Source organism: Oculina patagonica, chromosome 14, assembly GCF_052425735.1.
Source record: "Oculina patagonica isolate OP01 chromosome 14, crgOcupat, whole genome shotgun sequence".
Classification (NCBI taxonomy): Eukaryota; Metazoa; Cnidaria; class Anthozoa; order Scleractinia; family Oculinidae; genus Oculina; species Oculina patagonica.
Genome location: NC_135771.1, coordinates 16429528 through 16447154, shown reverse-complemented (window position 1 = coordinate 16447154; position 17627 = coordinate 16429528). Strand labels below are relative to the sequence as shown.

General features: G+C 37.7%; 2 protein-coding genes and 1 long non-coding RNA gene across 4 annotated transcripts in view; 2 read left to right on the top strand and 1 right to left on the bottom strand.

The window, feature by feature from the left end:
- LOC144638619 (ATP-binding cassette sub-family D member 3-like) overlaps nt 1–17627 on the bottom strand; it is a 47192-nt gene that overhangs the window by 5251 nt on the left and 24314 nt on the right. For both annotated transcript variants that reach the window (XM_078497818.1, XM_078497819.1), the window contains 9 exons: nt 12282–12351; nt 10562–10659; nt 10231–10322; nt 9792–9901; nt 7496–7562; nt 2337–2400; nt 1938–2015; nt 1556–1621; nt 856–969 (listed from right to left, as the gene is read on the bottom strand). In XM_078497818.1, coding sequence (XP_078353944.1) covers nt 856–969; nt 1556–1621; nt 1938–2015; nt 2337–2400; nt 7496–7562; nt 9792–9901; nt 10231–10322; nt 10562–10659; nt 12282–12351 — 759 coding nt within the window. The remainder of the gene's footprint in view (nt 1–855; nt 970–1555; nt 1622–1937; nt 2016–2336; nt 2401–7495; nt 7563–9791; nt 9902–10230; nt 10323–10561; nt 10660–12281; nt 12352–17627) is intronic.
- LOC144639132 (uncharacterized) overlaps nt 13387–17627 on the top strand; it is a 5659-nt gene continuing 1418 nt past the window's right edge. Inside the window, exon 1 of the mRNA XM_078498381.1 lies at nt 13387–13745. Coding sequence (XP_078354507.1) covers nt 13497–13745 — 249 coding nt within the window. The 5' untranslated portion in view covers nt 13387–13496. The remainder of the gene's footprint in view (nt 13746–17627) is intronic.
- Nucleotides 15002–17307, top strand: LOC144637815 (uncharacterized). The gene is made up of 3 exons (XR_013567806.1): nt 15002–15161; nt 16271–16327; nt 16799–17307. It is a non-coding gene; the product is annotated as an uncharacterized LOC144637815 (long non-coding RNA).

The following is a 17627-nucleotide window of genomic DNA, read 5'->3' as shown; positions in this document are numbered from 1 at the left end:
GCTGCGCTCACTCGTGAGCTATCGATTTGAACACTCAAAGATAAATTTCATATCTTCGCGCAACCATGTATTATCCTCTATTTAGTATGAAGTTTATTAAGACGAATTTGTCAGTTGACAGCAGGACTTCAAACAATGATCAGCATGCAACTACAACTCAAAATACAATGCAGAAGCTCGACAGCAACAGGGTGGTAAAGGGATTAAGCGTGACGCGTGATTTGAGCAAAAAAAATGGTGCGTGACACGTTAAAACAGCTCAAATCTTCGAAAATCTGGTCGTGATCTGTGAATCGCCAGTCCAGTATGACGCATGACCTGCTTATTCTGAGTACCGTGATTCGTGATAACAGCTAAAAAAACGTGCGTGAAAAACGACAGTCAATTACGTACTCACAGATCAGTTTACAGTAGAAAGCCAAAATTGACAAATCATAAAAGTCTAGGCTTGATCTTGTATGCAGGACACATTATCTCGGCTCGATTTAAGCGTTTTAGGACTCGTCTTGCACTTGCACATCATGTCTTGCTTTTAGGCCATTGAAAGGAAAAGCCACTTAAATTAACTAATCAGTAATAAACCTAGCTTTTAACAATTGTCTATGAAATACGTGATTCCTGAAATGGCCTAAAAAATATCCGTGATTCACGTGTTTTGAAGGAAAATAGCCTCGTGATTCGTGATTAGGAACCCACCTTTACCACCCTGCAACAAAGCAGCTGATCACTAAATGAATATTCTTCTAAATCATTGTAAATTCTCCTAAATACTACTAAGAGAACTGTATGGACTAGTAAAGAGAATTTGTGTGTTGTTAGAAGCGCTTCAAGGGTTAGAGTGACTGCTCTACTTGCCTGGTTGAGAAATTCTTCAAGATCATGGTCACTGAACCCTTTCCTGTGTAAATCGTCCACAGTGTCGGGGTAGATCACTTGATCCCGTAATGTCCCGAGGGTCATATAGGGACGCTATAAGACAAAAAAAGATACATATAATTAAAAGCTATCATAAATAATAGCCAGCTCTGTATCCAATTGTTAACACAGAGATTTCATTTCAGGTAGCAAATTCGTTTATTAAGGCTGAAGAGAAAATGAATTTATTTAATAGACTATATGAGGTAACTGTGATCAGGCCCTTCTTTTCATAGTGAAAACTTTTAATTTTTTCCCCTTCTTGGTCTTGCTTCCTTCAACGTGAGTAAAAAGGACCAGACAGCAGGCAACATCGAATGATTTCCACGATTTTTTAAGGGTGTATTCCTATTTCTTTTACCGCTACAACAAATCTTTTTCAAAACACTTCACCGAACGAACCTCAAAAAGCGCCATCTTGAGTCTTGTAAAAAGGAAGACTAAAACTATCTACATAGTAACCATCACTCATTTTTCTCCCGACCAGAACTAAAATGAGGGGTAACGCTGTGAAATACTGTAAAATCACAGGCAAGTAATGATTATAATCAGAACAGCAAAAGGTTCAGGTTAAGTAATCTTAAATCACAAGGAAATCTTTTCAGTGGAGCAGAACAAGGCGTTTTGTGTAATCATTTACCTGTGGAACGTAGAAAAGCTTGCTCTTGTTTGGCTTGACCAGTTTACCGCCAAACAGTGGCCACAACTGTTAGGAAAAAAGAAATATTAGTTAATGGACATAAACTTTACTTTTTCACACTCTTAGCTTGAATTCAATTGAAAAATTAGATATCATTAAAACATTCGCTACACTACTGGAAATTTGCCAAACCAAAGCCTTCATAAACTGCAAACATAACCACGCTCAGAAATATACTTTGTTAGCCAGGATAAAATGTGCTTAGTCACGCTTTTGTCACGCCATGTAAGGGAGCTACTAGGACACGCCACTGTCACGCCATGCTTTTAGAGGCAATTTGCCACATTCGCGTAACATAAAACTGTTCTTCAAATAATCTTACCTCGCCTAAAATTCTGAACAATGAACTCTTTCCACATCCATTTGGCCCGCAAACTAACACATTCATCCCGGAGCGAACCTGAAGAAGAAAAATTGATAAGTGTAGCTACCCTCAACAAATACAAATGACAAAAAAAACCCACGTGAATTCAAAGATAAAACAGACAACCGGTGTAAATCGCGGGAAAACGCGCTTGACATCAGCAACCTGATTGCGGCAAAGCGCGGGAAAACGCACCTGGCACAAACAACCTGATTGGTTGAAAAAACAGCACGTTTGTTGTGATTGGTTAAACACGCTTCACGAGGTTTTATAAGCAATTGGAAAGCTTATTAGCAAACATAAAAACAAGGATGTCAACAGTCAATCAAAAACCATCAATAATCTATTTATCTTTACCTCAAACGAAAGGTCATTCACGAGAAGGTCTCCATTTGGTGTGACCAATGGAACATGTTCAAATCTAAAACGAAACAAATATAACAACAATTGACGACTTTTAAACCCAAAGAGGAAAACACACATTCATCTCATTGGTCTTGAAGGGGCAGTCTCACCAAGATTTAGTGCTACTTGAAACTCCAATGAAGGTGTTGATGATAAAGTTGCCTGCATGGCGTTGCAAAAACGTACTGTACTAGTCATGAAAATTGTAAAAAGTGGTGTAGCTACGGAAAAGTAGAAAAGAAGTGGCCTTTTCAAGTTTAACAGTGAAAGGTGGAAGAAAATCACTTAAAGGAGAAGTTCACTCCAGAATGGCCATTTATTTTCTTTACGCCAATAAAAAGTTTAAACAAAGATATGTTATTTACCAAAATTTCAGCCTCCAACGTGCGTTATAACCCTACAAAATCTTGCCCAAAACTCGACAACTGAACGCCGCCATCTTGGAGCTGGTAATGTATGTGTGACGTCAAAGAGCTCAGCCTGAAGTTTGGCGGAAAAAATTTGATAGTCGAAACTCCTTGTTTTTTGTATTTCTTGAAGCAAAATGGAGATGCAAAAACAGGCATTTTGACAAACAAAAGCCACTACGAAGAAACAAGGAGTTTCGAGTATTTAAATTTTCCTGCCAAACTTCAGTCTGAGCTCTTTGACGTCACGCATGCATTACCAGCTTCAAGATGACGGCGTTCAGTTGTCGAGTTTTGGGAAAGATTCCTAGGGTTATAGCACACGTTGGAGGCTAAAATTTTAGTAAATAACATATCTTTGTATAAACTTTTTATTGCCGTAAAGAAAATAAATGGCCATTCTGGAGTGAACTTCTTTTTAAAACCCAATGATTGCGTTTTGTTCACATCTTGGATAATGAACCAATGCCTTTTTTGTTGTTTAGGCTATTTTGTTGATCAGTGAGTGCACCCTCACGTGTACAGTTCTTGCATGGTTTAAAAAAAACTTAAAGTACTTATCGTGATACTGCCCCTTTATAAATATTAATAAAATAAATATATATATGTTATTTGCCGGCCGGGAGGTCTGTATTGGGAAAAACTGTACCCGAGGTCATGAGTACGGCCCGAGGCCGCAGGCCGAGGGCCGTGCTCAAGACCGAGGGTACAGTTTTTCCCAATACGGACCGACCTAGGCCGGTAAATAACGTTTTTATTTTTTTCCTACTTAAGTTTGTTTGGATTTAAGAAACCGTGAAAAAATCTGTCACAAAATCTTTGTTTGTATACGCGCGGATTTGATTTCAATGTTAAGTCCGACTCGATTGACAAGCAAGCTAGAGTCAAGCATTAAGCAAGACAAACATTAATTTCGAATAAAATAGCTTCGCTTAAAATGAACCGTACTCAAGAAATGTTCAGCTTAATTTACAATGCAGAAAATCAAGAAAAGTAAATGAACTGATACTAAAACATAGCACAAATATGCCATAAAACCTAACACTTCTAAATCGATTTCGGCTTCTCGAACAATTTCCTATAAGCTTAAATGTTTTGAAAAGTCTTGATAGAAGCTTTGCAACTTTGCTAAGCCTACTTTTCTAATTCAAAAATACTCCTTGACCGAAAAGCAGTTTAACAAGCTATTAATACACTTGTATTTAACAAATTAATAATCTCTGCGTTGATTTTTATTCTGATAAACAGTGCCAAACTGAATGAAATGCGTAGCGTCTACGTACGGCACAATATTGTGATAATTAATTTGTCCGTTTTTAATCAAAGAATCTCATTTCCTTGAATGATGGTAAATAGTGTTCTGTTTAAGCAAAAAGTGACAGATAAACAGTGCAGTTTAGCACATAGATAGAGTCTAAAAAACCGAATGAATTTTACCGCAATGGCGTGAAAATCATTGCGAGATAAACAAACAACGGCAAACTGCGAACGGTAAACTACAACTCGATTTTGTTGAGAAATAAATAAATACCTCGCCTTTTGAAGAACTTTGAGGCTTTTAATTCCACTGCTTTTTTGTCCTTTAGCATTAACAATGGATGGTGAGGCTATTTTTGTCTTTGGGGAGCAAAACTTTCATGTGTTCGTTAGACTCAAAGGTGCAAAATGATTTCGCGCCGTGAGCGGTCCGTATGCGGGGTCCGGTTGAGAAAAACCGGACCGCTGGAGCGCGCGCAATTAGCCAATCAGATTAAAGGATTCAGGATTCCGGACCGCTGAGATGCTTGAGAAAAAAATAAATGCTTATAGTGGTCATGCACTTAGCTTAATATCTCAACGAGATAGCTAGTTTACAGGCATGCCACTGAAACAGAGGAAACAAATAATTTTTTTAAATAAACATAACAAGGTTAAAAATCCCAACTGGCAGGAGGCAGACCAGTTGGCTATATACAAAGCGTGGCCGAGGATTTGAACTCGGGATAACCGAGAACCTCCAGATTACAACACCAGCGCTGTAAACCACTCGGCCACGCTTGCCTCCGTAATATTTGCCGGGGCAGACTGAGTGTCCGAGTTATGGAGGTGTCCGTATTGAAGAGGTAGAGATAATATTAACTCTTGTCTCTCCGGGAGCAAGAGAACTGTCCATATTATAGAGAGTTAGTTACAACTGTTATCATGTCAATTATTTCATTGAGTTTTTGTGATGCGAAAGGATTGACGACTACTGAGAATATTTACCCACAACAAAATGTGGTAAATAATAAAGATGGTAGATTTTTTGACGTGGTGTTGCCTTCTAAACTTGGCCTAAATTACTGCTTCTTCATAACCATTTTTAGACCTGGCCTTCAAACTCAAAATCTGAGGCGCTTTAATTGCACTTTATCGTTTGAAATGTATGTATGTTTATGTGTTTTTTTTTTTTTCACTTCTCTCTTTGATTTTCATTTGAAGATGATTTACGTACGTAAATAGGCTTTCGCGATTCCCTCAAAAAACCATACCCAATTTTAGATCCCAAAGGCAAAATCTATCACCCAATTATTACAATAACAGCTCGAAATTCATATCCTTTGCTGCGGCACATACAGGGGAGTATCCACGGAGGTCTTCTCTTTGGTTTATTTTATGGGAACACATCTTGCGTTTTGAATTACGAGTAATCTCTGTTTAATTGTCCTTAGTCTCTAGAGAATAGCTGAATAAAACGGCAATTCATATCGGTATTATTCATTTTTTAGCCAATCAGAATCACTAACCAGACGAGAGTAGCAGTTACGTCACCAGTACGGAATTTTTGCGTTACCAAAATGACCTTTCCCAATGAAACGATAGTGGATAAGATAGTGCTTAAGAAAAATTCGATTCATAACAGTTTCTGACAACAACGCGTGACATCAAAGAGCTCAACCTGAAGCTTAGCAGGACGTTTAAACATTGTTTAAATACTTGACACTCCTTGTTAATTTTGTATTGCCTGTTTGTGCAGCACCATTTTGCACAAACTAAAAGCTCCAAGAAATAGTAAAAGGTTGAGCTCTTTAACGTCACGCGTACATCGCCAGGCTGCCAAGTTACTCAAAGATGGCAGCAGCCGGTTTTCAATTTTTGGACTACTTCAGACAATGATTTCATAGGTATTGAATATTCTTTGGAAAATGAAATTTTAGTGAATAACATATCTTTTTATTACTTTTTTGTTGGCGTGAAGAAAAAAAAAATGCCACTTTGGAATGAACTTCCCCTAAACTATCCCTTTTATAATACACGGTGTTGTGTAAAAAAAACGGCTTTTGTAAAAAAGCTGCTTTTTTACATAAAAAAGCAGCTTTTTTACAAAAATAAAGTTGTAAAAAAGCAGCTTTTTTACAAGAATATATATTTGTAAAAAGGCTGCTTTTTTATGTAAAAAATCAGCTTTATTACAATTATATAATTGTAAAAAAGCAGCTTTTTTACAAGAATATATATTTGTAAAAAAGCTGCTTTTTTATGTAAAAATGCTGCTTTTTTACAAGAATATATATTTGTAAAAAGCGGCTTTCTTACGTAAAAAAGCAGCTTTTTACAGTTATATAGTTGTAAAAAAGCTGCTTTTTTACAAGAAATATCTTTGTAAAAAAACTGCTTTTTACAGAAAAACAGCAAGATGCTGCATAGAGTACCTCTAGAGAATTTGAGTGGAGAATTAGGGTATGCAAAAGCCCATAATTTTATACCAAAGCGCAACTGTCTTAAAGCCTTAGTCGACTGAGTCACAGCATTAATATTATGCGCAACGTGTAGCATTTCTAGATCTGTTCAGTTGCCTTGTTGCTACACTTTTTGAAGTGTGCGTGATAATGAAGCGATCTTGTGTGCCCGGTACATATCATCAAGCCTGTTTCATTTCGATTGACAAGATATTGATTTCTGCTCGAAAAAATAACGAGGGACTGAAACAGGCTTATCTGTTTCGACGTGTGAATGTTTACGCAAGGGTCAGGCAGAGGTCACGAAAATTAAATCATTCAGAATCATTTGGTGATTAAAGGATATTCACTTCTTAAAATTAATTCTATTTAAAATACATTTATACGAATCTCGTGCTTCGGTGATGCGAAAATTAAGAACGGAAGCGGTTTATTATTTGAGGCCAGCTGCTTCATCAAAACTAAACAGTCATCGTTCCAATCCGGCGGCCTTCCGTCGGCGAGTTGAAATTTTAATTTGTTTACAACAAGAAACGTCTGCTTCAGTTTAGGCTAAGAGTTAGAGTATTATACGAAGAACTTGCTCCAGTGTTTATCCATTTAAATTTATTTGAAACAAACGAAAAAAACGCAGTTTTAATTAGTCTTTGCTGAGCTGCATGTATAGCAGACAGACCTTTTTCTTACAAACCAAATTTTGTAAGGAAACCGGCCATACACATTTTTAAACATTAAAATACAGAATTACACTGCCAAATAGTTCTAGTAAGAGCCTTTAAAGCGTACATAAAGATTCAGAACACTTGCAGTTGAAAGAATTGAAAGAAAGCTACAGCCTTCGAATCATTTTTTTTACAAATATATAAGTGTAAAAATGCAGCTTTTTTACAAAATACATTATTGTAAAAAAACAGCTTTTTTACAATACCGTTTTTTTACGCCACAACCGGCTTATATATTATCACAATCAAGGCGGTGTATTTATATTTTTTGAAGTGTTTCTTACCTGATTAAATGATCAGTTTCGACTATTTCCCCTTGATTTGGAACCAAAGAGTCTTTAGGAATCTTATCTGAAAAGAAGGTAAAATCATCTGTAAACGCGTGATACAAGAATACTTGCATCAGATTTCGCACAGAAATATGACGACAAGTGCCCGTAACATGCAAAATGCCTTAGAAAAATACGTCAGATTGTTGTTGGAAATTCTTGTGGCGGTTCAGTTTTACCCCTGGTGCAATTTAGTATTTTCTTTTGTTCTGGTGTATGGTAATCAGATGAACCACGCTAATTCGAACTCGGTTATTCGAATCTACCGTTATTCGAACTTAAAGGAGAAGTTCACTCCAGAATGGCCATTTATTTTCTTTACGCCAATAAAAAGTTTATACAAAAATATGTTATTCACCAAAATTTCAGCTTCCAACGAGCGCTAAAACCCTACGAAATCTTTCTCTAAAGTAGCCCAAAATTCGACAACTGAACGCCGCCATCTTGGAGCTAGTAATGTATGCGTGACGTCAAAGAGCTCAGCCTGAAGATTGAATACTCAAAACTCCTTGTTTTGTTTTGTTTGTCAAAATGCCTGTTTGTGCAGCTCCATGTTTCTCAAACAGAGCTCCAAAAGATCCAAAATCCTTTCACCGTCTTTCAATATCTAAAAGAAAAAATGCTCGCGAATGGATTATAAGAATGGGCAGAAACGAAAAATTCCTGGCAAAGCGGACATAAATATTTGTGTGTTCCGAAAACTATACGGAAGACTGCTTCGAAGAAGATCACAGATACAGTCTCCTGAGTGAAAATACCCACAAAAAAGAAAAAAAGGCAGACGCAATACCAACCAATGTTACGATTATGCTATTTCACTTTTTACTTTTTTCAGGGAGGATTTTTCATCAACCGGACAAACTCTTTGTTGTTGTTGACTTCGTCGTATTTTCTCGATTAAACGCGGGTCCCGATCAAACGCCGGCTTCGTATAAACGCCGGGTCAAAACTGCTAACTTTTAAATAAACCCTGGGGGCGTTTGATCGAGGTCCCGGCGATTATTTGTGGTCAAGCAAACAAGTAAATATATTCTTTTCAGTAGCACTGCTACGACAAACTGGTACGGTCTGCTACTTTGGTAATTTTTTATAATGTTCAAGGAAACGTCCGGCGTAAAATGACTAGGATGGATGCTGTAAACAAAACGAAACAGCAATGTTCGCGTTCATGTCGTCATGACTGACGCGAACAGTGGAGGAGGACGTTTATTACCGCGAAGGACATTGGCGACATTGCCGTTTATGGACTTATTGGTTGTTTATGTTCTGTTTGTCACAAATCTTGATTGCAACATGCACGTACCGTATGCAACACTGCAACATTGGTAACATGATCATCCTCGGAGACCCAGAGACAGATTGTCGAGCGGGACGACGAGAAAAATCGAGGGTCTCGAAGGATAGGTAATAATAGATCAACCTGAAAAAGTTGCAGAAAATTGCACTTCGATAATGAACTCGATCAAACCCCGATTTAACGCCGGAACACACAAATATTTGTGTCCGCTTTTGAGCAATTGTTCTTTAAATATTGAAAGACGGTGAAAACGGAAATACCTCTTTTTGTATTTCTTGGAGCTCTGTTTAAGCAAAATGGAGCTGCACAAACAGGCATTTTGACAAACAAAAGCCACTACAAAGAAACAAGAAGTTTGAAGTAAGTAAAATTTTCCCGCTCAACTTCAGGCTGAGCTCTTTGACGTCACGCATACATTAACAGCTCCAAGATGGCGGCGTTCAGTTGTCAAATTTTTGGTACTTCAGAAAAGGATTTCGTAGGGTTTAAGCGCTCGTTAGAAGCTGAAATTTTGGTGAATAACATATCTTTGCATAAACTTTTTATTGGCGTAAAAAAAATTAATGGCCATTCTGGAGTGAACTTCTCTTTTAAACCCATTTCTCTTGAAATTGCACTTCAGTCATTTACAATCGGCTATCTCGAGCTCCCGCTATTTCGACCTATTTTGGTTTCACCCGACGGTTCAAAATAACGATAATAAATATAAAACAAAGGAAATTACCAAATTGTATCAAGGTTATAATTGAATTACAACCTATCACGTAACTTTGTAATCTAACTGTGGTTTTAAATGCCCCCCCCCCCCCCACACACACACACACACACACAGACACATACACACCCACCCATTCCCTGAGCCCCTTCTTATTAAGCTCCTCCTCAAAAGGTCTTGGAAAGAAATGAGCCCCGGGGGCTTAGCTTTCACGGTACATGCATTTTCTTATCTCGTACCTTGTGCTGCATCATCTCCCTTTGACTGGCTTGAAATCATTGTCCTTTGATATTTGCCTTTATTGAGGTCTGTTAATACATTCATTAGCTCGGACACTCTGGAGGTATACCTAAAAGAAAGACCGAAACAGAATGAAAAACAGAATTGCAACAAGTTAACAAATTACTCGTCCCCAGTCTTCTCTCATGAGAAAAAAAAAGTTAGACGCAGGTAATGATGGGAATGAAGTACCATCTCTCCCGCCTTACGCAGGGAGGGACAGTTTTCGAAAGAAGATGGACTTTACAACAAAACCAAAAACCCATTTGCGACTCGCTCGCGCACGTTTTCCCGTGCTTCACGCCGGCGACATGCATTTTGCCGCACTTCACGACGGCTACATGTACTTCATTCGAGTTTTGATTGGTTCAATGGATTTTGCCTCTTTTCTACACTTACCCCGCAAGACGAGTTAACTCCCTCCCTGCCAACACAAGGCGACCAATCGCTTCTGCCATTTTCACCAACATTCGGCCACTTCTGTAATAGTCCTATCATGATTAACAAATTAAACACTTTTTTTAATGACACATTGATGATATTTTCGTAAACTAAATGAACACCTAAAATGCACTTGTAGGAAATTAACTATACAGACTTAACAGTACAGAAGAAGCTCCGCCAACTACCGCCTCTCAGAGTTTTTCTCTGCCCCACGCTCGTGACAGAGAAAGTTTAAACATCTTTCTCTGCAGTACAAGGGTAGACTAGCCACCTTAGTTCAACTCACCTCCATTCTTTCGCTGTGTGTGCTGTTGATATGCCTCGTGCTTGATTTACTGAGAAAAGGACGACTTACAACCGAAAAACCTACAACTGTAGCGATATCTGAAATTCAAACAAAATATAACACTGTGAAAGGTATGCTCACGGTTTAAGTTGACCATACAGCCACTTCAGAACTCAAATGCAGGACTGTACTTCTTGGTGTTGTAGAAAACTTTGCTGGTAGGTACAAGTAATTGTGTTTTTAGATTAGTATTGTTTTGTGTCCTTTAAATCTTTTGTTTCATTTCGACGTTTTTGCTTGTTTACAAGCTAAAAACGTAGAATAGGGGTTAGTGGACAAAATTTGGAACCACATATTTGTAAACTCTCAAGGGACTTTTTTAATTTCTCAAGGGACTGTTTTAATTTCTCAAGGGATTACTTTCCGCTGTGGGTGATCACTTGCGATCTCGTGAAAAAAAACGTGACTTGTCACATTTACAAACGTTATATAACAATTTTAAAAGTGACATGTCAGCTTTCTTATCTCAACGCACGTGTGTCTGAAAGGCGATCTATAAAAAGCGTCGCACAAACAATGGATTGCGTAACTAAAACACGAATAAATAATCACTAGCACTTACATCGTTTAAAAATTACAAACGTCAAAAATAAACCATACCAAAAAACTCGCTCTTTTCAAAGATATTATTGAAGTCAAAACAAATGCAAGAGATGGGGGCTTCTTTTAGCTTAGGAGCGGTTAAAAATTAGGCCAAATTTGGTCGCTACATGCAAGCGCAACTCTATTTCGTCATCAGCCTAGGTCGTTAGGGACGTGACCTCGCGTTGACAGGGAATGACAGCAATGTTGCATGAATCGGCTTTACAACATGCGATCGTATCTACGCAGTTCGAGTGGAATTTCAGTCAAAGACAGCAAAATTCTTTCTTATTTCATCTTCAAAAATAATTCGAAAGCATTCACTGTATATATGGCATTTGTTTAATCCTGGGTCTTGATATCCGACCCTCGCAGAGCCTAGACAAAACGCAGCTTGAGTGTAACGATTTGTTTACGCTGCAATTATATTTTGCTGTTTCATTTGCTAATTTCGCTGCCGTAATCGACTGCCTTGAAAGGTCCTTGCAATTTTAAAGTATAGAATTGTCAGATCTCGGTGAAATTTGCACTGTTTATTTGTGTAATGTTAAGGAATATGTGTATAAATACCTGGCGCGGACGAGCCATTTTTGACAAAATTATATGGTTGCATTTCCTCCGCGAAGATAGGAAATTGTTAAACTAAACTACAAAGAAACTGTAATGATAAGTTCGAAGAACAATGCACAGGATAAACCTTCGACTCACGTACTTCATGCAAAAACGTCGATATCTCGAAGAGACTTTGATTTTATTGGAGAACACAACACAAGAATACGGCCAGTGTGACTTGTAAGAGGAAATCGCCATATAACAAAGATTAAACTGTTAATAAAGAATTAAGACGGGTGTAAGCGTAAACTACTCTTGTTTGAAGGGGTGTTAACTAGTCGATCACATATGTCAATTTCTAGCAGAAAAGACAACTTCAAAACAGAATCTCTTTCATTTGTTTTTTTTTTTTTGACATTTTGACGCGTGCCGCGTTAGACGTCATAAGTGCCATGTAAAGAGTTGCTGCTTTTCCGTGAATGCAAAGCGAGGGATACATCAAGTATTGTGTCATTGATATACTTACATTTTGCTATTATATTGTCAATGATTCCCATACTAAATCGGAACTGAATGAAATGTCTGAGATGATTAACCTACAAAAAGGAATAACAATAATACTTATCTTAGAGCGGTTTTCACTTGAGCGTCGAAAGTAAATTGCGTTTGCTTTGGTTTTGCATTACTACGCTCAGTGATTGGGTTAAAAATATCGCGCCACTTTCTCAGCCAATCAGAACTAAAACCAAAACCAATCGTGACTCGCTCGCGCACGTTTTCCCGCGCTTCGTGCCAGCTTCATGTATTTGCTTCGAGTTTTGATTGGTTCACTGGTCGGATTGTCTGTGTCCTTTGTGATTGGCTAGAGTAATTACTTTGGTTTTGGTTTTACGACACTCAATTGAAAACTGCTTTAATCATTTATTGTTACTGTGCTTAATGATGGTTAACTTCCTTTAGCCTCCTTTACTTTTTTGTGTTTGTTAAAGGAGAAGTTTACTCCAGAATGGCCATTTATTTTCTTTACGCCAGTAAAAAGTTTATACAAAGATATGTCATTCACCAAAATTTCAGCTTCTAATGTGCGCTATAACCCTACGAAATCTTTCCCTAAAGTCGACAACTGGACGCCGCCATCTTGGAGCTGGTAATGTATGACGTCAAAGAGCTCAGCCTGAAGTTTGGCGGGAAAATTTTAATACTCGAAACTCCTTGTTTTTTGTAATTCTTGAAGCTCTGTTTGAGCAAAATAGAGCTTTAAAACAAAAAAACAAAAGCTACTACGAAGAAACAAGGAGTCTCGAGTATTTAAATTTTCCCGCCAAACTTACAGCTGAGCTCTTTGACGCCACGCATACATTACCAGCTCCAAGATGGCGGCGTCCAGTTGTCGAGTTTTGGGAATAATTTCGTAGGGTGATACAATGTAGCGCACGTTGGAGGCTGAAATTTTGGTGAATAACATATCTTTGTATAAACTTTTTACTAGCGTAAAGAAAATAAATGGCCATTCTGGAGTGAACTTCTCCTTTAAGAAACTTATATTTAGGCGTAATAATCAGGCCCCAGTTGTCCAAAGGGTGGATAACGCTATCCACTAAATAAATCACTATTCACACTGCATACATTAAAGCAACGCATATAAGATTAGTGCACATGAATAAATTATCACTTTGGCTCAACTGCCGTACGGTGCGGATCGTTCTTTTTCGTTCCTCGTGTTTCCTTCTTTTCTCATTTAATGGCGGACGTACAGTATCCTGCGGGACAAGGAGCCCCTGCTCAAGCCGCTCTACCGGTTGCCCAAGGAATTCAGCCAGCCGACGAACTAGCAGCTCAAGCGGCCGGTGGTCAAGTAGCTCAAGTAGTTCAACAAGTTGTCGGACAGGACGCTTTGCCGGCGGCCGAACACGTGGCTCAGGAAATTCAACAAGCTGCGGCTCAAGTACCTCAACAAGCTGTGGGACAAGCTCAACCCGGAGAGTTGGAGGTAGAATATGTTTACTTTTGTCGCTTATGTGTCTTTTTTTTATAAATTACGAGCAGGGACAAGGGCGGCAACCCTTTATTTGTCTTCTTCTTTGCTTGTGTTCGGCTTTCCCGCTTATTCATTGCTCGCGCTTTAGTCATTTTTGTTTGTTGTTATTAAGCTTATCGGTAATTCGAGTGTATTTCGGGTCTTGGCGGGTTTTATGGGTGACTGTATGTTGTTAACGTCCTTAGCGTGTATATTTTTTTCTCGTGGATATGGGAATGTTTGTTATCGGCTCGGTTATTATTCTTTTGTTGTTATTGCTGTTCAAAACTGTTAGCGGCGGCGTACCGCTGGTATTTGTTTGACGCTTCTATAGAATGTTGAAAATTTACCAAAGCAAAACAATAGCTGTAAGATGGTGTCAAACTTCACCTTTTGAGTGACAAAATATATATGTATTATCATGGCAATGGGGTGAGTGTTCACCAGGAACAGTTAAATGGGTGAGAGTTCACCACGGAAATAGGCAATAGGGTGAGAGCACAGTAATTTTCAAAGAGTTATTTTAACTCCTGTAAAGGGGTTAAACTAACTCCTCAAGGTGGAGTTATTTTTTATGGAGTTATTTTAACTCCTAAAGGAGTAATTTTAACTCCAAAAAAAGAGTAATTCGCCCCAATAGGGGAGTTAATTAACTCCTAAATTGGAGTTACACTGTGGGGAGTTATTACAACTCTGATTCCGGAGTTAAATTCCAATTTAACTCTGCAAGAGGAGTTAAATGAACTCCTCTTTTGGAGTCATTTTTAAGGTGTTATTATAACTCCCCTTAGGGAGTAATTGTGGAGTGATTTTAACTCTCTAGGAAGAGTTAAAACTCTAGTTTAAGAATTATTTTTGTGGAGTTACTTCAACTCCGCTTGCAGGGAGACTTTATTTATAAACCCCAAAGCCTCTACTCATTTAGTTGCATCAGTGACACGCAAATGTCGTCGGTATACCTAACTCCACACGAGTCCTGAACAAGCTTACTGAACATGCCCGGCGAGTCGCGCGCTCCGCGCATAAATGTAATGGAATCTAAAGAGCCTTCTGTTTGGAATCCCAGTGTTTTGTCTAAAGGAACCTTTTGCTTGCAATCCAAGAATTTTTCAACCGTAGGAATGCTTCGTTCATAAGCGAAACACGATAGAATTGCGGAAAGTCGGGCGCGACCTGGCGCGACCGGAAGTCTGCTTTCAATTATTAATTTTTACAGACCACGTGATTCGTTCCGGGCCTACTCGGCAACGGATTTGAAACATTCGGCCGCCATTTTCAGGTAACGTTTCATCGACGCACGGTTGAGTCATCGTAAGGTAGTTTTTAATCGATAAGTCACCTTCAAAAAGATGCATTTTACAGCCTTATGGATTGATAACTTCGTGAAAGGTAAGCTTAATTGATTTTAGCGCTTAAAAGATCTAAAACGAGGCGGTTGTATTATCAAGTCAATCCAGTAGAATCCCTTACTCGAACCCCGCTCGAACCTCCCGAAGGAGCTAAAATTTCGTTAAATAATCGAGGGTTAAATAACAGAGATGTACTATACAAGGGAAAGAAAATAGTTTCGGAAAGTCGGGAATTTCGATAAACCGAGGGTTCAAGAAATCGGGATTGTATGCTACGGACCAAAATCTGACTACAGTTGTATACAGGCGAAAACAAACTGCATGTGCGTTTATTAGTTGTACATGGCAAAATTTAGAGTGATGGATTCTGCTGATTCTGATTATCTGATATGCAATAATTTTTGTCAGTTAATTGCATATTTAGTAAATTGTTAACTGAAGATATGCAAAGGATTTGTTACTGACTAAATTTAAGGGCTAATAGAAAAATCAAAGAAATCACTGGATGGAAAACATATAAACCTTACATGTTAGCTGAGTATGTGAATTGAATTGACTTATCATCTACATTGACTGTTGCACTAATAAATAGTTTTTTTGGTGGCACTGATAAATAGTTTGCAATTTTATGTTTTGCATTGATACATGTATCTCTGAATCCCAACACAAAATTTGGATAGCTTCTCTTCCATAATTTGCAGTTTCATGTGCATACATGTATACACCTTGCACCACTTGAGCTGTAATATTAAGTTTCTTTATGTGAATAGTAGCTCACAGAACTGAGACCCCATTTTAATTTAATGAGGATGTTCCTACATGAAGGTAGCACCAGAACCATCTTCTTGCTATGTAAAAATAAGATTATCCTAGTACATGGACTCGAATCATCTGAGCACAATATTATGCAATGTGTTTTTAGCTTTTAGTTTACAAATACCGGTAAAAGGTTGCATTTGGCCCTGGTGCTAGGATCATCCTTGCACACGTATCAACCTGTCTGAGAGGTAGGATGATCCTAGCACTTCGAACATTCGCTCTGATGATCCTAGTGCTAGGATCATCCTCTTTCCATGTCAGTGGGGCCTGAGTGGACCATCAATAATATTGTTCTGTAACCCAAAAACTTTATTTTTAATCTTTTTTCAGATACTCATTGTATTGGAGGGTAATGCAAGCAATCCTGGTATTTATTTACCTGTTAGGGTAAGTTTCAACCTTCATCTAAAAATTAATTAACAGTTTGGTTTTAAAATGGTAGCTACAGGTATGGATGAATGAATGAAGCTTTTTTAACATTCAAATCTTTTCAGACTGGCAGCTGCTCTGTTTTAATGAAAGCAGCATTCACTTTTTAACTAGAGGGCCTTCAGCCATTTTGACTATACAATGTAACATTAAAAATCCACACTTACAGTGGGTGAGATGACATGTATATTAGAATTTATTCAGGGCTCCACGATGTGAGATCTTGATATTTGGTACACTAAGCGAGTGGTGGCATTTTTGCCAGATCTTAAAGCTTGTGTCCAAATGAGTGACCACATTGTTTTAAATGTTAAAATATTATGGACTTCATTACTTAGGCTTCTGTTCTGTCAGACCTTGATGGCTGGTACATAACTGCAATTTATGTTAACTTTCTACAACTCTAAAAGTTCTGTTTTATCTTTACAGAAAAATACCAACACAAGCTGGCCAACAAGGGAAAAGCTGCAGATAAATAAGTTAGGAATGATAATTTTATGTTATGCCAATTTTATACTTTTTATTGATTGTGTTTTTAAAATGTACTTTAGATTTTGATTGCCAGTGGGTCTGATTTAGATGGAAGAGTTTGCTTCCTGAAAAATAAATGCATATAATATTTTCCTGTTAACCGTGGTTTATGCAATCTTGTTCCTGTTCATTAAAATTAAATTGTAAACCTGTGGCAGTTCAAATGAACAGATTGAATTTTGATGTATTATCATACATGTTGTATGAGCTCAAATTTTAAGAGAATTGTTAGTATTTAATAAAATGTTTTAATTATACATACTTGTAGATTCTTTATTTTAATATTGATATCAATAGTAGAAATTTACATTATTGTCATTTTTAATACAAATTATGTACAGTGTATTAAACTCATGTCCAAATAAGAAAATGAACTATGACTGAATTAAAGATGTAAAAGTTAACAGTCAATTTGTGTGATGTTGCTTTACTAAATAGGGCGAATGCACCTGAGTTACTTTAACTCTGGTAACAGAGTAACTGTAACCCTGATTATGGAGTCAAAATAACTCTTTTCTTTGATGAAGTAGAGTTGAAGTGACTCCCTTGTTGGAGCTATTACAACTCCAAAATTGGAGTAAAATTTGGGAGTTAAAATGACCCTTAAAAAGGAGTTATTTTTAACCTAAATGTTTAACTCCACTTTTGGAGTTACAGTAACTCCCATATAGAGTTCAAATAACTCTTTTTGTAGAGTTAAAGTGACTCCCCACTAGAGTTAATTTAA